The 20,098-nt window shown below is 59.4% G+C and overlaps 4 protein-coding genes across 4 annotated transcripts; 1 reads left to right on the top strand and 3 right to left on the bottom strand.

The window, feature by feature from the left end:
* Positions 1-446: 446 nt before the first annotated feature.
* Positions 447-7,700, top strand: ARSA (arylsulfatase A). Its single transcript, XM_071424250.1, has 8 exons — positions 447-800; positions 1,575-1,815; positions 2,992-3,210; positions 3,704-3,873; positions 4,604-4,728; positions 5,089-5,216; positions 6,217-6,319; positions 6,427-7,700. The coding sequence occupies exons 1-8, from the start codon at positions 559-561 to the stop codon at positions 6,768-6,770; spliced, it is 1,572 nt and encodes a 523-aa protein (XP_071280351.1). The 5' UTR covers positions 447-558; the 3' UTR covers positions 6,771-7,700.
* A 277-nt stretch (positions 7,701-7,977) lies between these two features.
* Positions 7,978-10,924, bottom strand: LOC139587664 (acrosin-like). The gene is made up of 6 exons (XM_071422056.1): positions 10,854-10,924; positions 10,500-10,727; positions 9,616-9,881; positions 9,295-9,440; positions 8,313-8,469; positions 7,978-8,249 (listed from the first exon to the last, which is right to left on the bottom strand). Exons 1-6 carry the CDS (start codon positions 10,922-10,924, stop codon positions 7,978-7,980), a joined length of 1,140 nt encoding a protein of 379 aa, XP_071278157.1.
* A 1,489-nt stretch (positions 10,925-12,413) lies between these two features.
* Positions 12,414-14,779, bottom strand: LOC139587622 (acrosin-like). Its single transcript, XM_071422019.1, has 5 exons — positions 14,688-14,779; positions 14,298-14,561; positions 13,861-14,126; positions 13,501-13,640; positions 12,414-12,884 (listed from the first exon to the last, which is right to left on the bottom strand). Exons 1-5 carry the CDS (start codon positions 14,756-14,758, stop codon positions 12,414-12,416), a joined length of 1,212 nt encoding a protein of 403 aa, XP_071278120.1. The 5' UTR covers positions 14,759-14,779.
* Positions 14,780-15,606: 827 nt separating this feature from the next.
* LOC139587663 (acrosin-like) lies at positions 15,607-18,918 on the bottom strand. The gene is made up of 5 exons (XM_071422055.1): positions 18,501-18,918; positions 18,111-18,374; positions 17,713-17,978; positions 17,392-17,537; positions 15,607-15,984 (listed from the first exon to the last, which is right to left on the bottom strand). Exons 1-5 carry the CDS (start codon positions 18,809-18,811, stop codon positions 15,607-15,609), a joined length of 1,365 nt encoding a protein of 454 aa, XP_071278156.1. The 5' UTR covers positions 18,812-18,918.
* Positions 18,919-20,098: the final 1,180 nt, after the last annotated feature.

Genomic DNA, 20,098 nt, shown 5'->3' with positions numbered 1-20,098 from the left:
CCTGAGCTGCTGCTGCTGCTGCCACCCAGGGCTGTCCCCTCTGTTCCCAGCTCGTATCTCTGAGGCTGCTGGGAACCATCCCATGCTCCTGTTGTAGGAGCAGGGCTCAGGGTCTGCTCCGGGGGTCCCGGCAGCGGCACCAGAGGAGCGGGCAGGGACAAATCCCAGGAATTTTCCTGCACAGGTGGCAGGGCTGCCCTGGGCAGTGCCCAGCCCTGAACACAGACCACAGCGGGGTGGAGCCTCCTCCCTGGGGACATTCCCGAGCTGTCCAGAGGCCATCCCGTGGCTCTGCCATGTCCTTCCCTGGGGACATTCCCGAGCTGCCCAGAGGCCATCCCGTGCTCTGCGATGTCCCTCCCTGGGGACATTCCCCGCTGCCCCATCCCGTGACTGGCACGGCCGCTCCGAACTACAACTCCCAGCGCGCCCCGCGGCCCCGGGGCCGCCATGTGCATCACGTGATTGGCTCGGGCACTGCCGGCACCGCCCCGGGACCGCACGGGGACATCCCGAGACAGCACCGGGACGCGGGGGGACACGGGGGGACACCGCGCCATGGGGCCGCAGGGCCGGCACCACCCCTGGCTGCTGATCCTGCCTCTGCTGCTGCCGCCGGTGGGCGCCGCCGCCGCCGCCCGGCCCAACTTCGTGCTGGTGCTGGCGGACGATCTGGGCTTCGGCGACCTGGGCAGCTACGGGCACCCCTCGTCCGCCACGCCGCACCTGGACCGGCTGGCGGCCCGCGGGCTGCGCTTCACCGACTTCTACAGCAGCGCCGCCGTCTGCAGCCCGTCCCGGTACGGCCCCCGCGGCGGGAACCGTAGCCCGGGCGGGGATGGAGCTGGGTGTCCCGGGATAAACGGGCGGGGATGGAGCTGGGGTGTCCCGGGATAAACGGGCGGGGATGGAGCTGGGTGTCCCGGGATAAACGGGCGGGGATGGAACTGCGGGACCCGGGAGGGACAGGGGAAGAAACTTGCCGTGTCCCGGGAGAGGCAGAGGGATAAACCCACCGTGTCCCGGGAGAGGCAGAGGGATAAACCCACCGTGTCCCGGGACAAACGGGCGGTCGTGAATCTGCGGCGTCCCAGGACAGACGGGCGGTGATGAACCTGCTGCATCCCGGGATAAACCGGCAGTGATGAACCTGCGGTGTCCCGGGATAGATGGAGGAACAAACCCACCGTGTCCTGGGATAAACGGGCGGGGATGAACCCTCCGTGTCCCGCGATAAACGGGCGGTGCTGTCCCGGCGGTGTCCCGGGACGGACGGGCAGTGCTGTCCCCGCGGTGTCCCCTCTGTCCCCGCGGTGTCCCGGGGCAGACGGGCAGTGCTGTCCCAGCGGTATCTCCGCTGTCCCGCTGCCCGTGTCCGTGTCCGTGTCCTGGGCTGTCCCCGCTGTGCCGCTGCCCGTGTCCGTGCCCCCGCTGTCCCCCGCAGTCCCGCTGCCCGTGTCCGTGTCCCGGGCTGTGCCGCTGCCCGTGTCCGTGCCCCCGCTGTCCCGCTGTCCCGCTGTCCCGCTGTCCCGCTGTCCCGCTGTCCCGCTGCCCGTGTCCGTGTCCCGCTGCAGGGCGGCGCTGCTGACGGGCCGGCTGCCGGTGCGCTCCGGGATCTACCCGGGCGTGTTCGATCCCGGTTCCCGGGGCGGGCTCCCGCTGGCCGAGCTCACCGTGGCCGAGCTGCTCAAGGACCGCGGCTACGCCACGGCCATGGTGGGCAAGTGGCACCTGGGCTTCGGGCAGAACGGCTCCTTCCTGCCCGTGCACCAGGGCTTCGACCACTTCCTGGGGGTGCCCTACTCCCACGACCAGGTGAGCCGGGACTGGCGGGGCTCGGCCGGGAGCAGCGGCACCGGCGCGGGTTTGGGGTGGGCAAAGCCCCCTGGGCTGCTGGGACAAGTGGGGATGGTGCCTTCAGAGGCTGAGATAGAACAGAGGCAGGTAAATAAAATTTTAATATTTAATATGGATAAATTTTAATTTTTTAAAAATTATTTATTATCCATTTAATTTAGATAAATATTAAATATTTCATAATTAAATAAATAATATAGATAAAATATACATAAATAAAATATTATTAATATTATTGAAATATATAATATTGTTTAATATATTATATTATTTAATATATTATAATATATATTATATATTATACATTATAAATAATACATATTACATATTATATATAATACAGATATTATATATTTTATATATTATTAAATAATACTGAATATTGTATTATAGATAAAATAAATAAATGCATTTAGTATTTAAATTTACCCATAAAATATTAAATAAGTAAATTTAATAATATAATATATAATATGCTTATATAGATAGGTATATTATATATTGTATTATTAATATATATTATAATATATATACTTATATATAAATATACTGTTATATACTTATATATATGTATAATATATAATATTAAGGAAATGTAATATTTAATATTAAATAATATTTAATATTTATTAAATAAAGTAGGGATTTATTCAAAGCATCTCCTCAATGGATGCACCTTGGGCAGCACAAGAGCCCAGCCAGGGCTGCACCCAAGATGAACCAAAATGGCCCCAAAATGCACCAGCGCTCCCGGGGTCTCTCCCTGGGATCAGTTCTGCTCCATTTGCATCTTGCAGTTCATTGTCCCATTCCAGCTTTAGCCCCTGCAGTCCCACCCTGCTTGTTTTTCTCTCTCCAGCCCACGGGGTTTGTGCTCCTGGGCTGAGATTTGGGTCATTTGTCCTTGGTGCCCAGCTGGAGCAGGAATTGTTTTGTCTCCCTGCTCTGTGCACAGAGCTCACCATCCCCTCATGTGAAGCTCAGTGTGGGAAATGAATTTGTAGATACTTTAATAAAATAGAAAAACATTTAAAATCTCAAAATTAAAAAATCTTTAATCAGTGGACCCAAACCAGAGGGAGGAGAACCGTGGCCAGAGGCGGACTGGCAGCCCCGCCGTGTTTTGTTTCGCAGGGTCCCTGCCAGAACCTGACGTGCTTTCCCCCTGACACCAAGTGCTTTGGGACGTGCGACCAGGGCGTGGTGGCGGTGCCGCTGCTCTGGAACCAGAGCATCGTGCAGCAGCCCCTGTCCTTCCCCGAGCTGGTGCCGCTCTACGGCCGCTTCTGCCGCGAGTTCATCGCCCGCTGCGCCCAGCAGAGCCGGCCCTTCCTGCTCTACTACGCGTCCCACGTGGGGAGCGGGCATGGCCGGGAGCCGGGTGGGGATGGGGGGAGAGGGGAAGGGAAATCGGGAAATGGGGAAATGGGGAAATGGGGAAGGGAAGGGAAGGGAAGGGAAGGGAAGGGAAGGGAAGGGAAGGGAAGGGAAGGGAACAGAAAAGGGAAAAGGGAAGGGAGCCCAAGTCCCATGGGGAGAACAGGACAGCATCTCCCCTCATGCCACCCCAAAATCTGCTCCTGGATAACCTGGGCTTGCTATTCCTGATCCTATTGGGACGGTGCTTTTAGGCTGCTGCTTCCTGCAGCTTTCCCCCTTCCCTGCACCATCCCCAGGGAAAACTTCCCACCCCGGAGCTCCCCGTTGTGCCACCACTGAGCCTCGGGGACAAACCTCCTCTGGGCTGGTGGCTTTTGTCACCTCCCCGCGGGGGGCTGGCTGTCCCTGGCTGTCCCCGCAGGGCTGCAGCCCCGGCGTTGATCCCGGTGCCCTCTCCCCTCCCCAGCACACGCACTACCCGCAGTTTGCCAGCCGGGAGTTCGCAGGGACCACGCGCCGGGGACCCTTCGGGGACGCCCTGGCCGAGTTCGATGGCTCGGTGGGACAGCTGCTGCAGGCCCTGCAGGACAACGGCCTGGAGAACAACACCCTGGTGTTCGTCACCTCTGACAACGGGTGAGGGGCGGGCACGGCCACGGCCGGCATGGCTGGCACAGCTGGCACCCAGTGGGCAGTGCCAGGTGTCACCCCCGGGTCCTGCTCTGGAGGGGACGTGGGGTGTGAGCTTGGTGTTCTGTGACAGAAACATCCCAGGGGTTGAGCCAGGTGTGTGACAGCCCCAAATGGCCCCCAGGGGTTGGGTTGGGTGTGTGACACCCCCATATGTCCTCAGAGGTTTGGGTCACCAATGTGACACCTCCTAATGTCCCCTAAAGGTTTGTGCCAGCAGTGTGACACCCCCAAATGTTCCCCAGGCTTTGGGACAGGCGTGTGCCACCCCCAAATGTCACCCGGGGTTTGAACCAGGTGTGTGACACCTCCAAATGTCCCCAGAAGTTTGGGTCACCAATGTGACACCCCCCAAATGTTCCCCAGGCTTTGTGCCAGGCATGTGTCATCCCCAAATGTCCCCCAGGGGTTGGGTCAGGTGTGTGACACCCCCAAATGTCCCCAAGGGTTTGAACCAGGCATGTGACACCCCCAAATGTCCCCAGAGGTTTGGGTCACCAATGTGACACCCCCAAATGTCCCCAGAGGTTTGGGACACCAGTGTGACACCCCCAGAGTCCCCCAGCTCCCTCTGTGTGGTGACACCACCGTGGGGTGCCCCTCCCAGGTGTGTCACAGCCCTTGGCCACCCCCGAGGGTGGCAGGGCCCCTGGTGACAGCGTGTCCTTGTCCCCAGCCCCTCCACCCTGCGCATGGCACGCGGGGGCAGCGCCGGGCACCTCAAGTGTGGCAAGGGCACGACCTACGAGGGCGGCATGAGGGAGCCGGCCCTGGCGTATTGGCCGGGCAGGATCGCACCAGGTGAGCTGGGACAGACCGGGACAAGCCGGGACAAACCGGGACAAACCGGGACAAACCGGGACAGACCGGGACAAACCGGGACAGACCGGGACAGACCGGGACAAACCGGGACAAACCCGGGACAAACCAGGACAGACCGGGACAGACTGGGACAGACCGGGACAGACTGGGACAGACCGGGACAGACCAGGACAGACCGGGACAAACCGGGACAAACCGGGACAGACCAGGACAAACCAGGACAGACCGGGACAAACCGGGACAAACCGGGACAAACCAGGACAGACCGGGACAAACCGGGACAAACCAGGACAAACCAGGACAAACCCAGGCCAGCGGGGTGACGCTGTGCCCGCGCAGGGGTGACCCATGAGCTGGCCAGCACGCTGGACATCCTGCCCACGCTGGCCGCCCTGGCTGGCGCTGCCCTGCCCAAGGTGACCCTGGACGGCTTCGACCTGAGCCCCCTGCTCTTCGGGTCAGGGAAGGTGAGTCCTGCTGAGGAGGAGATGGGGTTGGCGGTTTGTGTAAAGTTCTTTAGAATAACTTACCTTACATTATTGGAATTGTAAATAATAAATAATAATAATGGTAGAACAACTGTATAATAATAATAATAATAATAATAATAATAATAATAATAATAATAAAAAATTTTTAATGCAGAAAAGCTGATTTTTATTAATTTATCTTAAATATAAAATATAATATAATATAATATAAATTAATATAATATAAATTAATATAAATTTTATATTATATAATATAATATATATTATATATATATAATAGATATATAATATATATATAATATAAAATCTGGGTAATAACCCAGATTTTTCATGCAGAAAAGCTGATTTTTATTAATTTACTTTAAAACAATTATAATAATGATAATTGATTAAGGCTATAATATTATTGATTATACCTTATTATTATGTTGATTAAATTATTATTGATTATTACTAATTTATTAATACATTATAACTATAATTGATTCTCAAGTATCAATTATAATATTTTCTAATATTCTACATTATTTTAAATATTTTTTGTTTGAATATTTTATAGTAGGTTTTGTAGTATTTTTAGAATATCTTTTCCAGTATTTTTATCATATACTTTCTATTCTTATAATATATTTTGTAATGTCTTTCTTATATGTTTTATAATTTTATAATATAATATAATGTAATATAATGCAATAATATAATATAATATAATGTAATGCAATATTATAATATAATATAATGCAATATAATGCAATATAATGCAATATAATGCAATATAACATAACGTGGAGGAGCCGGAGCAGCCGGGCCCGGGGCTGACCCATGGCTGGCAGCTCCTCGCTGCTGCCAGCCGTGCCCAGGCTGCCCGGTGGGCTCCGTGCCCGCTGCCGGCCCCATCCCCGCGGTGGGGCCGGGGGCTCCGGGGGTACCGGGGGCTCCGGGGGCTCCGGGGCCGCGCTGACGCCGCTGTCCGCAGAGCCCCCGCCGGGCCGTGTTCTTCTTCCCGCCGGCCCCCGACCCCCTGCACGGCCCCTTCGCCATCCGCCTGGGCAAGTACAAGGCGCACTACTTCACCCAAGGTCAGCGCTTGCGTTTGGGGCGGTTTCTGGGGATTTGGGGATGGGCTCCGCCCGCTCGGAGCTCCGGGAGCAGCAGGGTGTGAGCTCAGCCTCAGGGGGTTGCTCAGGTTCCTTCCACAGCGGCACCACCCCGGACCAGGCGTGCCACGGGCTGACCCCGCTCACCCCGCACCTGCCCCCGCTGCTCTTCGACCTGGAGGCGGATCCGGCCGAGAACTACGACCTGCTGCAGGGCCAGCCGGGCCCCGAGGCGCTGCAGGCACTCAAGGACATCGCCATGCAGAAGGTGCTGCTGGAGCAGCGCCTGCACTTCGGGGAGAGCCAGATCGGGAAGGGCCGGGACCCCTCGCTGCAGCCCTGCTGCAACCCCGGCTGCAGCCCCAAACCCTCCTGCTGCCGCTGCTCCCCACAGCTGGGACACCCCAAAGGTGCCTGGCCCCGTCTCCAGTAACTCAGCTCGGCCTTGGGGCTGCCCACGGCTAGGGGACCCCTTGGACTTGTGGGGAGCTGGGGTGGAAAGGGGTCAGGGCGACCCCAAACGAGCAGGGCCCCATGGTCCGTGTGGGATGTTCCAAGGGAGGACTTGGGCAGGATCCTGACCTGTTCCAGGATCCTGAACCGTTCCAGGATCCTTCTCCAGACACTCCAGCACCTTCCCCAGAGCCAGGACAGCTCCTGGGAGCTGCTGGAGCAGAGGGAATGCCCCAGATCCAGGGATCCCAATGGGGACCAAGGGCACAGCAGGAGCATGGGATGGGTCCCGGCAGCCTCAGAGACACGAGCTGGGGAGAGAGGGGACAGCCCTGGGTGGCAGCAGCAGCAGCAGCTCAGGGTGGCACTTCCAGCACCTCCACAGGACCCTGGCATGGCAGCTCCAGCTGTCCCCATTGCTGTCCCTCTCCAGGACTTTTCCCAGGAATGGCAGACCTGAGGCTCTGCTGGGGAACCTGGGCTGGAGCAGCTTCTCCCTCTCTCTATCCTCCCCTCCCCTCCCTGGCTCCCCTCCCTGTTTCCCCCAAACCTGACCCAACCCCACCCTTTTCCCCCAAATTGTCCCATCCTTGTTTTTCCCAGAACGCCAAACTGGGCTAAAGATGTGGATAATGGGTGTGTGATTTTGGCCAGGGGAATAATTTTTTGCAGTAGCTGGGAGTGGGGCATGGCCAGGACCCCAGGACAGTGACACTGGCACTGTGTCCCCTCTCACTTCCATGGACAAGGGCATTACTTCCAGGATACAACGTGGTAGGGTGTTGCCAATCACAGGATTTCCATGTAAATCACTGCTTTGTCTTACACCTTTTCTAATTAATATTGCTGCAAATAATTGTTTGATTCCTTATCTCATGGCTGTTTACACTAAATTGTTTTTAACCCCTCATCTTTGCCTTTTGTGGAAGGGGAAGGAGCACGGGTTTGGTTTTAGGATCACTACACCAGAGAATTCCCTCCTAAACCCCCACCAGGGGCAACACAACTTTAAAACTTTAATCCAAGGATTAAATCAAATGGAGGATCTGTGAGGTGGGCTCAGGGCAGGGACATGGGCAGGGCACAGCAGCCCTGGGCGCCGGGGCTGGCTTGGCCCCGCAGCCACGGCCCCGGCTGGGGCTGCTGGAGATCCTCTGCAGCCAGAACTGGACCTGCTGCCCCTCCCCTCACCCTGTCCTGTGCTTCAGGAGCTCCAGCACCTCCTGCAGCTTCCTGAGGAATCGTTTCAGGGTGTGTTTTGGGAAGGAAATGTCCATGTCCGGTTCTGGCTCCGGTTCTGGCTCCGGTTCTGGCTCCGGTTCTGGCTCCGGTTCTGGCTCCGGTTCTGGCTCAGGTTCTGGTTCAGGTTCTGGCTCCGGTTCCGGTTCTGGCTCCGGTACCAGTGGCCTCGGTTGTGTTGGCCTCGGTTCTGGTGGCCTGGGTTCTGGTGGCTGCAGTCCTGGTGGCTCCGGCGAGTTCAGGGTGGCCTTTGGTGCCGGTGCCGGCCCTGTCGGGCTGGGGCCGGCGTGGGCATGGATCCAGGAGTGGAAGTGCTGGGTGGAGGTGAAGATGCCAGGCCTCCTGGCCCTGGTACAGCCCCTGCCCCAGCTGGCCAGGCCCACCAGCCAGAAGTTCTCCTGAACGTTGTCCTTGCAGACCAGGGGACCCCCGATGTCCCCCTGTGCCAGGAGAGAGGGGTCAGGGGCTGTGCCAGGGTTGGATCCTCTCTCCCAGCCCCTGCCTGACCCACATTCCCACCTCGGCTGGAGCCCCCAGACCCTCACTGGGAACAGGATGGGGCTGGTTCGGGGTGGGCTCTGCCCCAGCCCCGCACAGGGAGCAGGGACAGGCAGGGAATGGCAGCTCCGGGATATCCACACCTGGGGCTGACAGTGGGCAGGTGGGCACAGTGCCAGCCTTGGGGACAAGGGGACACGGGGCAGGGACACAGGGATGGGGAAAGGACACCTGTCAGTGGTGGGGACACGGGGCTGGGAGGGCACCGGGCCAGGCCCAGATGGGGCCCTGCCATATTTGGGGCCTGGCTGGCTCTGGGGGTTCCATGGGGCCCAGGTTGGCTCAGGGTCCCTGTGCTGGCTCTGAGGGGTTCCATGGGGCCCAGGTTGGCTCAGGGTCCCTGTGCCGGCTCTGAGGGGTTCCATGGGGCCCAGGTTGGCTCAGGGTCCCTGTGCTGGCTCTGGGGGTTCCATGGGGCCCAGGTTGGCTCAGGGTCCCTGTGCTGGCTCTGGGGGGTTCCATGGGGCCCAGGTTGGCTCAGGGTCCCTGTGCTGGCTCTGGGGGGTTCCATGGGGCCCAGGTTGGCTCAGGGTCCCTGTGCTGGCTCTGGGGGTTCCATGGGGCCCAGGGTGGCTCAGGGTCCCTGTGCTGGCTCTGGGGGTTCCATGGGGCCCAGGGTGGCTCAGGGTCCCTGTGCTGGCTCTGGGGGGTTCCATGGGGCCCAGGTTGGCTCAGGGTCCCTGTGCCCAGCCCGGGCCCAGCCCCACCTGGCAGGTGTCGATGCCGCCCCGTGGGTACCCCACGCACAGGTCCTGGGGGTGCACGGCCCCCCCGTACCAGCGGCTGCTGTTGCACAGCTGGACGTCGATGAGCCGCACCTTGGCCTCCTGCAGCACCAGGCGTGGGCTGGGGGCTGTGGGCACAGAGGGCACTGAGCGGCAGCCCCCGGGCAGAGCCCCACACTCGGGGCCCAGCCCCCGGGCCTGGCCCGGGCCGTGCCCCCGCAGAGCCCCCGGCCCGGGGCCGTGTCCCTGCCCGGGGCCGTGTGCCCGCGGCTCGGCCCGGCCCTGCCCCGGGTGGGCACTGACCGCTGTCCGGGGTGTTCCTCCAGCCCGCGATGTAGCAGGTTTTCAGCTCGGACACTGCCAGGGAGCTGTCGGGCACACAGCCCAGCTGGATGTAGTCACTGCACTCCACGGGCTGGTCCAGCTCCAGCAGGGCAATGTTGTTCCGGGCCGTGACCGGGTCGTAGTTCTGGTGCTTCAGGAGCTGCTTGATCTGGAACACCTCAGCCGCGGGGCCTGGCTGAGCCAGATCCGTGGCCCCAACCACCACCTTCCAGTTGAGGACATTCCTGGAGGCCATGGAGTGACAGGGAGCAGTGACAGGGAGCAGTGACAGGAGCAGTGACAGGGAGCAGTGACAGGGAGCAGTGGCAGGGAGCAGTGACAGAGAGCAGTGACAGCAATGACAGGGAGCAGTGACAGAGAGCAATGACAGGGAGCAGTGACAGAGAGCAGTGACAGGGAGCAGTGACAGGAGCAGTGACAGGGAGCAGTGACAGGAGCAGTGACAGAGAGCAGTGGCAGGGAGCAGTGACAGAGAGCAGTGACAGCAATGACAGGGAGCAGTGACAGAGAGCAGTGACAGAGAGCAGTGACAGGAGCAGTGACAAGGCTGGCACAGCCCAGCAGCTCCCAGCCCTCTGCTTCCCACAGCAGGGAATGGATACAACAATGGAGCAACACGTGGTGGTGCAGCCTGGGCACCTGGCCCTGCTGTGGGGACATCCCTGACACTGCTGGGGGAACATCCTTGTCCCTGCTGTAGGGACACCTGTAACCCTGCTGTGGGGACACCCCTGATCCCACTGTGGGGACATCCCTAATGCTGCTGAGGGCACATCCCTGTCCCTGCTGAGGCCACATCCCTGTCCCTGCTGGGTCACATCCCTGTCCCTGCTCCCCCTTACCCGGCCCCGACGAAGCAGCTGGCGGCTGTGAGGACCCAGCGGTGGCCGATGAGTGCCCCCGAGCACATGTGCCACGTGCCATTCTCCAGGGTGACCTGGATGCTGGCGATGCCAGGCCAGGCCCCCTGGTTGACATCGAGGGTTGTGCCCTTGGCAGAGTGCGAGGTTCCATACTCGGGAATCACCAAGGTCTCGTTCAAAACCATGGGCCAGAGCCCGCAGGTGCCTCTGGAAGCACAAAGCCATCACTGCCCTGCTCGGGGACAGCAGGGACAGGGACCCCCAGGGGCTCCTCTGTGCCCAGGCTGTGCCAGGGAAGCCCCGAGCGTCCCCAAGCCCCCTGGGGCCACTGACCTGCAGGTGTCCCAGGTGCCCCCCACGGGCCTGGCCAGGGCCAGCAGAACGAGCAGCCACAGCAAAGCCATCGCAGGTGCCAGTACAGCAGGTGGCAGAGCCAGAGCTGAGCTGTCACCTCTGGTGACACCCAGGACCCTGGTGGTGCCCACGGTGTCTCCAGGCTGGGGTGATGTCACAGAGGGGCCGGTTCCATGTGCGGGGCTCAGTGGCCTCGGGTGGGGGGAGGGCAGCACAGAGCTGTGAACCCGGGCATGGTTTGGGCTGGAGGGACCTTTGGGGTCCCTCTGGAGCACAGGGAATGTCCCAGATCCAGGGATCCCAATGGGGACTGAGGGAACAGCAGGAGCATGGGATGGGTCCTGGCAGCCTCAGAGATACGAGCTGGGGACAGAGGGGACAGCCCTGGGTGGCAGCAGCAGCAGCTCAGGGTGGCACTTCCAGCACCTCCACAGGACCCTGGGATGGCAGATCCAGCTGTCCCCATTGCTGTCCCTCTCCAGGACTTTTCCCAGGAATGGCACACCTGAGGCTCTGCTGGAGAAGTTTCTCCCTCTGTCCACCTCCAGGCTGTGCTGGTTTGGAGCAAAACCCCAAGGAGGAATTCACCCCACACAAACCCCATTCAGCATGCAGGGGGTTTGGAAGCCAGGGTTGAAATTTGAAGGGAAGGATCCAATAAATGCACAGAATACAGAAAAATTGGCTTCAAACCATAAAGTCAGAGCACAACTGACACCCTGTGGGTGGCACAGACCAGACTAGCAGTGGTGGCAGCGCTGTTGAAGTGGCCCTGCTGGTCTGGTCCTCCTTCAGACATCCAGTGAGGGTGGTTGTGTCCCAAATGCCCAAACCTTGGGATGACATCCCCTAAAGTGCAGGCAGGAATGTCCACTGGTGGTGGTTGTGTCCCAAATGCCCAAACCTTGGGATGACATCCCCTAAAATGCAGGCAGGAATGTCCACTGGTGGTGGTTGTGTCCCAGATCCCCAAACCTTGGGATGACATCCCCTAAAATCCAGGCAGGAGTGTCCAGTACCTCCCCCAGGGTGAGGAGTTGCAAACAGGGTGATGGAACCCCATGAGTTTTAGGGTATTTCTGGGATCCCTGAAGGTTGTTCTGCTGCACCCTCGAGTTCCTGGTGGCCCATGAGCAGGGATGACCCCTCAGGGTGGGAGTTTGACCCTGTCCCAGCCATCCTAAGAGCTCCTCAGAAGGTGCTGGAGGTGGTGGAGGACCAGACCCATCCTCCCCTCCCTCCCTCCCTGGCTGCCCCTCATCCCCCCCAAACCAGGAGCCAACCCCACCCTATTTTCCCCAGATTGTCCCATCCTTGTTGTGAGCAGAAGCCTGAACTGGACTGGAAATGAGGATAATTTGGAACAACTCTATTTCAAGAACAAACTGAAGTTCATCACCAGGGTGGGTGGGTGGAGGGGGGATAAAGAGCAGGGCAGAGCAGATCTGGGCACTGGGGGTGGCTTTGGCACAGCTGTGGCTCCAGCAGGGAATGGCTGTGATCTCCCACAGCCAGAACTGGATCCGCTCCTCCTCCTGCTCAATCCAGTTTGTCCCGCAGGAACTCCAGGAACTCCTGCAGATTCGTGAAGAACCTCAGCAGGATGGCTTTAGGGAATGAAATCGTTATAAACTTAGGTGGTGGTGGTGTTGGCTCTGGTTCTTCTTCTTCCTCTTCTTCTGGTTCTGGTATGGGCTCCGGTTCTGGTATCGGTACCGGTATTGGTACCGGTTGTGGTTGTGGTTCTGGCTCTGGTTCAGGTTCTGGTTCTGGTTCCAGTTCTGGTGGCTCTATCTCAATGGTGGGGGTGGGTGGCTCGGGCGGAGGAGGCTGCGTTTTGAACGGGACCATTCCCATCTGCTTCTGGATCCAGTTGTGGAAGTGCTGGGTGGACGTGAACACGCCGGGCCGCTTGTCACCAGCACAGCCCTTGCCCCAGCTGGCCAGGCCCACCAGCCAGAAGTAGTCACCGGTGTTGTCCTTGCAGACCAGGGGACCCCCTGTGTCTCCCTGCCACAGGAGAGAGGGGTCAGGGGCTGCTCCAGGGTCACAGCCACACCTCGGGGTTATGGGGACACTGGATGGGATTTGGGAGCAGAGCGCCAGGCCTTGGGGACACGGGGACACTGGGACAGGGGCCTAGGGATGGGGAGTGGCAGCCCTGGGACACGGGACAGGGATCTATGGGTGGGAAAGGGAAGGGCCCCCACGGGATAAAGAACAGGGTGGGACATGCTGGGCTCAGGGTCCCTGTGCTGGCTCTGGGGATTCCATGGGGCCTGTGCTGGCTCTGGGGGTTCCATGGGGCCTGTGCTGGCTCTAGGGGTTCCGTGGGGCCCAGGTTGCCTCAGGGTCCCTGTTCTGGCTCTGGGGGGTTCCATGGGGCCATGTTGGGGCTCAGGGTCCCTGTTCTGGCTCTGGGGTTTCCATGGGGCCCAGGTTGGCTCAGGGTCCCTGTGCTGGCTCTGGGGGATTCCATGGGGCCCAGGTTGGCTCAGGGTCCCTGTGCTGGCTCTGAGGGTTCCATGGGGCCCAGGTTGGCTCAGGGTCCCTGTGCTGGCTCTGAGGGTTCCATGGGGCCCAGGGTGGCTCAGGGTCCCTGTGCCCAGCCCGGGCCCAGCCCCACCTGGCAGGTGTCGATGCCGCCCCGCGGGTACCCCGCGCACAGGTCCTGGGGGTGCACGGCCCCCCCGTACCAGCGGCTGCTGTTGCACAGCTGGACGTCGATGAGCCGCACCTTGGCCTCCTGCAGCACCAGGCCCGGTGCTGGGGTCGGGGCTGTGGGCACAGAGGGCACTGAGCACCTGGCACCTCCCTGGGCAGAGCCCCTGGCCTGGGCCCGGCCTGTGCCCCTGTCCCTCTGTGTCCCTGCCCAGGGCTCCAGGCACAGAGGGCCCGGCTCCCGCAGCTTTGGCCTCTGCCCTGGGCCCACCCGGCCACGTCCCTGTGGTCCCCAACTTGTCCCCAGCCCCGGGTGGGCACTGACCACTCTCTGGGGTGGCTCTCCAGCCTGCCACATAGCAGGTTTTCAGCTCGGACACTGGCAGGTAGCTGTCAGGCACACAGGCCAGCTGGATGTAGTCGCTGCACTCCACGGGCTGGTCCAGCTCCACCAGGGCGATGTTGTTGCCTGGCGAGGCATCGCTGTAGTCCTGGTGCTTCAGGACCCTCCCAATGTGGCGACACTGGGCCTCGGGGCCCGGCTGGGCCAGATCCGTGGCCCCAATCAGCACCTTCCAAGCAGAGGTGTCCCTGGGGAGCAGGAGATAGAGGAGGAACTGATGGAAGAGAGCCACAGACTGTGGCAGCTCAATTCCCTTCCTGCTCGGGGCACCTCCATGTGCTGGGGGGACATCCCTGACCCTGCTGTGGGGACATTCCCGTCCCTCCTGCGGGGACATCTCTGTCCCTGCTCCTCCTTACTGGGTGTCCATGAAGCAGCGCGCCACCGTGAGCACCCACTGGGGGTGGATGAGGGCCCCCGAGCACATGTGCCACGTGCCGTTGTCCCAGGTGGCCTGGATGCTGACGATGCCAGGCCAGGTCCCTGAGGGGACACCAGGGCTGGCCACATCAACGGCAGTGCCATCAGAAGATGACAAAGGTGTGTAGTCATCGGCCGTGGGGTCGTAGTCCCGAACCAGCGAGCTGTGGTCATATGCCAAGGGCCGGAGCCCGCAGGTGCCTCTGGAAGCACAAAGCCGTCACTGCCCTGCTCGGGGACAGCAGGGACAGGGACCCCCAGGGGCTCCTCTGTGCCCAGGCTGTGCCAGGGAAGCCCCGAGTGTCCCCAAGCCCCCCGGGGCCACTGACCTGCAGGTGTCCCAGGTGCCCCCCACGGGCCTGGCCAGGGCCAGCAGGATCAGCAGCCACAGCAAAGCCATCGCAGGTGCCAGCACTGCAGGTGGCAGAGCCAGAGCTGAGCTGTCACCTCTGGTGACACCCAGGGCCCTGGTGGTGCCCACGGTGTCTCCAGGCTGGGGTGATGTCACAGAGGGGCCGGTTCCATGTGCGGGGCTCGGTGGCCTCGGGTGGGGGGAGGGCAGCACAGAGCTGTGAACCCGGGCATGGTTTGGGCTGGAGGGACCTTTGGGGTCCCTCTGGAGCACAGGGAATGCCCCAGATCCAGGGATCCCAATGGGGACCAAGGGCACAGCAGGAGCAGTGGGATGGGTCCCAGCAGCCTCAGAGACACGAGCTGGGGAGAGAGGGGACAGCCCTGGGTGGCAGCAGCAGCAGCTCAGGGTGGCACTTCCAGCACCTCCACAGGACCCTGGCATGGCAGCTCCAGCTGTCCCCATTGCTGTCCCTCTCCAGGACTTTTCCCAGCACTGGCACACCTGAGGCTCTGCTGGGGAACCTGGGCTGGAGCAGCTTCTTCCTCTCTCCACCTCCAGGCCCATCCTCCCCTCCCCTCCCTCCTCCCCTCCCTGGCTCCCATTTGTCTCCCCCAAACCAGGCCCAACCCCAACCCCAACCCCACCCTTTTCCCCCAGATTGTCCCATCCCCATTTTTCCCAGGAGACCGAACTGGACACAGTGGCTAACTGGGAACTGGAACAACTCTAATTGAAGAACAAACTGGATTCACCATCAGGGTGGGCGCAGGGGTCAGCGTGGGCAGGGCACAGCAGCCCTGGGCACCGGGGCTGGGTTGGCCCCACAGCCACGGCCCCAGCTGGGGCTGCTGGAGATCCTCTGCAGCCAGAACTGGATCTGCTGTCCCTCCTGATCAACGCAATTTGTCCCTTAGGAACTCCAGGAACTTCTGCAGACTCCCGAAGAATTTCAGCAGGATGGATTTTGGGAATGAAACTGTTATGAAGTTCTCCGATTCCGGCTTCGGTGTCGTCTCGATGACAGTCAGGGTCATGGTTGGGGACAGCATGAGGGCGGGGGCTGGGGTCAGGGGTGGCTCTGTAGGTGTGGGGCTGGGGTCTGCAGGGACCATTCCCATCTGGACTTGGATCCATCCTCGGAAGTGCTGGGTGGAGGCGAACACTCCGGGGCGTTTCTCTCCGACACAGCCCTTGCCCCAGCTGGCCAGGCCCACCAGCCAGAAGTAGTCACCAACGTGGTCCTTGCACACCAGGGGACCCCCGATGTCCCCCTGCCACAGGAGAGAGGGGTCAGGGGCTGCTCCAGGGTCACAGCCACACCTCGGGGTTATGGGGACACTGGATGGGATTTGGGGACAGGGGGACACTGGGACAGGGACGCACGGATGGGGAGTGGCAGCCCTGGGACACGGGACAGGGATCTATGGATGGGAAAGGGAACAGGAACTCCTGGACAGGGACAGGGGATGGGGACATGGGGATGGGGACAGGGATGGGAAAGGGAACAGGAGCCCCTGGACAGGGACAGGGACACAGGGATGAGGACAGACAGGGAACAGAGACAGGGGTGGGACAGGGGCTGACCTGGCCTGGGCTGGGCCTGAGGGGATGCAATGGTGGAAGGGGTAGGGAAGGGCAGCAGGGCAGGCAAAGGAGAGGGATCTGGGGACTGGGGAAGGGCAGGACAGCTCTGGGACATGGGACATGGGACAGGACAGGGACATGGGGATGGGCAAGGGACACCCATCAATGGCAGGGCAAGCAGGGCTGGGAGGGCACCGGGCCAGGCCCAGATGGGGCCAGGCCATATTTGGGGCCTTGCTGGCTCTGAGGGGATCCATGGAGCCCTGTGCTGGCTCTGAGGGGATCCATGGGCCCTGTGCTGGCTCTGAGGGGATCCATGGGCCCTGTGCTGGCTCTGGGGGGATCCATGGGGCCATGTTGGGGCTCAGGGTCCCTGTGCTGGCTCTAGGGGGTTCCATGGGGCCAGGTTGGGGCTCAGGGTCCCTGTGCTGGCTCTAGGGGGTTCCATGGGGCCAGGTTGGGGCTCAGGGTCCCTGTGCTGGCTCTAGGGGGTTCCATGGGGCCCAGGTTGGGGCTCAGGGTCCCTGTGCTGGCTCTGGGGGGTTCCATGGGGCCCAGGTTGGCTCAGGATCCCTGTGCTGGTTCTGGGGGGTTCCATGGGGCCCAGGTTGGGGCTCAGGGTCCCTGTGCTGGCTCTGGGGGGTTCCATGGGGCCATGCTGGGGCTCAGGGTCCCTGTGCTGGCTCTGAGGGTTTCCATGGGGCCATGCTGGGGCTCAGGGTCCCTGTGCTGGCTCTGAGGGTTTCCATGGGGCCATGTTGGGACTCAGGGTCCCTGTGCTGGCTCTGGGGGTTCCATGGGGCCATGTTGGGACTCAGGGTCCCTGTGCTGGCTCTGGGGGTTCCATGGGGCCCAGGTTGGCTCAGGGTCCCTGTGCTGACTCTGGGGGGTTCCATGGGGCCATGTTGGGGCTCAGGGTCCCTGTGCTGGCTCTGGGGGGTTCCAAGGGGCCCAGGGTGGCTCAGGGTCCCTGTGCTGGCTCTGGGGGGTTCCATGGGGCCCAGGGTGGCTCAGGGTCCCTGTGCTGGTTCTGGGGGTTCCATGGGGCCCAGGGTGGCTCAGGGTCCCTGTGCCCAGCCCGGGCCCAGCCCCACCTGGCAGGTGTCGATGCCGCCCCGTGGGTACCCCACGCACAGGTCCTGGGGGTGCACGGCCCCCCCGTACCAGCGGCTGCTGTTGCACAGCTGGACGTCGATGAGCCGCACCTTGGCCTCCTGCAGCACCAGGCGTGGGCTGGGGGCTGTGGGCACAGAGGGCACTGAGTGGCGGCCCCCGGGCAGAGCCCCACGCTCAGGGCCCAGCCCCCGGGCCTGGCCCGGGCCGTGCCCCCGCAGAGCCCCCGGCCCGGGGCCGTGTCCCTGCCCGGGGCCGTGTGCCCGCGGCTCGGCCCGGCCCTGCCCCGGGTGGGCACTGACCGCTGTCCGGGGTGTTCCTCCAGCCCGCGATGTAGCAGGTTTTCAGCTCGGACACTGCCAGGGAGCTGTCGGGCACGCAGCCCAGCTGGATGTAGTCACTGCACTCCACGGGCTGGTCCAGCTCCAGCAGGGCAATGTTGTTCATGGCTGTGGCAGCCACGTAGTTTTGGTGCTTCAGGAGCCTCTGGATGCGTCTCACTGCAGCCTCAGGGCCCGGCTGGGCCACATCCGTGGTCCCCATCACCACTTTGTAAATGGAGATGTCCCTGGGGGGCAGGAGATGGACAGAGGGGTGACAGGGAGCAGGGCCATGGGATGTGGCAGCCCAACAGCTGACCCTGCTGTGGGGACACCCCTGTCCCTGCTGTGGGGACACTCCTGTCCCTGCTCCTCCTTACCCAGACCTGAAGAAGCACTGGGCCACTGTGAGCACCCACTGGGGGCTGATGAGGGCCCCCGAGCACATGTGCCACGTGCCATTCTCCAGGGTGGCTTGGACACTGACAATGCCAGGCCAGGCCCCTGAGGGGACGCCGGGGCTGTCCATGTTGAGGGAGGTGACATCAGAAGAACCCAAGGTAGCGTAGTCACCGTCAGAGTGGTCATAGTTGGCAGACACAGAGCTGTGGTCAAAATCCAAAGGCCGGAGCCCGCAGGTGCCTCTGGAAGCACAAAGCCATCACTGCCCTGCTCGGGGACAGCAGGGACAGGGACCCCCAGGGGCCCCTCTGTGCCCAGGCTGTGCCAGGGAACCCCTGAGTGTCCCCAAGCCCCCCAGGGCCACTGACCTGCAGGTGTCCCAGTTGCCCTCCACGGGCCTGGCCAGGGCCAGCAGGATCAGCAGCCACAGCAAAGCCATCGCAGGTGCCAGCACTGCAGGTGGCAGAGCCAGAGCTGAGCTGTCACCTCTGCTGCCAGCAGGCTGGAGTGATGTCACAGAGCGCTGGAGCCTTGGAATGGTGTGGGTGGCAGGGACCATAACGACAGCACGGTGCCACCCGTGCCAGGGCAGGGCCACCTCCTGTGCTGGGCCCAGGGAGCCCAGCAGGCCCTGGGCTGGTGGCGCCTCAATATGGAACTCAGAGATCAATGCTCCCATAAATACTTAATCATTAGGGCTATTGGTGCTTCCTTAGATGTAATTTATAATGACTAATGGTAGTACAAATTTATTTACCTCAGTGGTAACCTCGCTGTAGCATCACAGTGTTAATTGCCACTAATATTACTACAAATTTTTATTAATACATAAAATAATGCTTATTTGTAATGATATTAATATATACAATTTTTAATACTTTGTTAATTATATAATGTAAACATATTTTATATATTGTTACATTAATTATATATAAATACATTATTACATACCAATACATTAATATGTTATTATACACATATACATTAATTATATATTAATACATTACTATATTACTCTATTAATATATTATTATGTTAATAGAGTGTATTTATGGAAACAAAGGCACCAATCCTTGTAGTATGTGGAAAGAGACTTAATAGTGTTTTGTTCTATTTTAACACCATATTATTAATATAATATAATATAATATAATATAATATAATATAATATAATATATATAACATACATAACATACATAACAAACATAACATAACATTATATTATATTATATTATATTATATTATATTATATTATATTATATTATATATTCCTATTTATATTATTTTGTATTATATTCCTATTTATATTATTTAATTCTTTATTATTATACCATATCATGTTAAGATCTATTTTCTGCATGACATCAATAGCCTATAATATAAAATGTGTAATTTCCCTACATCCTTTATACAATATAAATTTATTTGCGTGTATGATAAAATCCTACACACACTTTTAATCCATGAAAATAGAAACTTGAAAAAACCTAAATATAAAAAAACTTAATATGAACTTTAAAAACTTAGTAAATTGTATGGATATCCTGAATGGAATATATTATTAAAAATGGGATCGGATCTTTTGCTTTGTTTCTCTTCTGGGCGGGGACGGGCACAGCTGGGTGGGCAGGGGGAACATCTGGATGGGGCACAGCCGGGCAGGACACATCTGGGCTTGGCAGTGGCACAGCTGGCAGGGGCACATCTGGATGAGAGGGGCACATCTGGATGACCAAGGCACATCTGGCGGGGAGGGGCCGGGGCGGGGCCGGGCGGCGACGCCGGGGCGGGGCCGGGGCTGAGCGCGGCTCGGGCGGGCGGCAGCGGAGCCACGGTGAGGGACCGGGGCCGGGGCCGGGGCCGGGGGTGTCCCCTCTCCCCGGGCGGGGCCGGGGCTCCGACCATCCCGGGGACCGGGGGCTGCTGCCCGCCGCGCTGCCCTACGCCCCCCCCGCCCCCTGCCCAG

This window comes from Agelaius tricolor, unplaced genomic scaffold (genome assembly GCF_023055355.1).
Source record: "Agelaius tricolor isolate 1412-34295 unplaced genomic scaffold, bAgeTri1.0.p SCAF_3, whole genome shotgun sequence".
Classification (NCBI taxonomy): domain Eukaryota; kingdom Metazoa; phylum Chordata; class Aves; order Passeriformes; family Icteridae; genus Agelaius; species Agelaius tricolor.
Note: the sequence above shows the minus strand (reverse complement) of the source record. Positions and strands in the feature narration are given on the sequence as shown.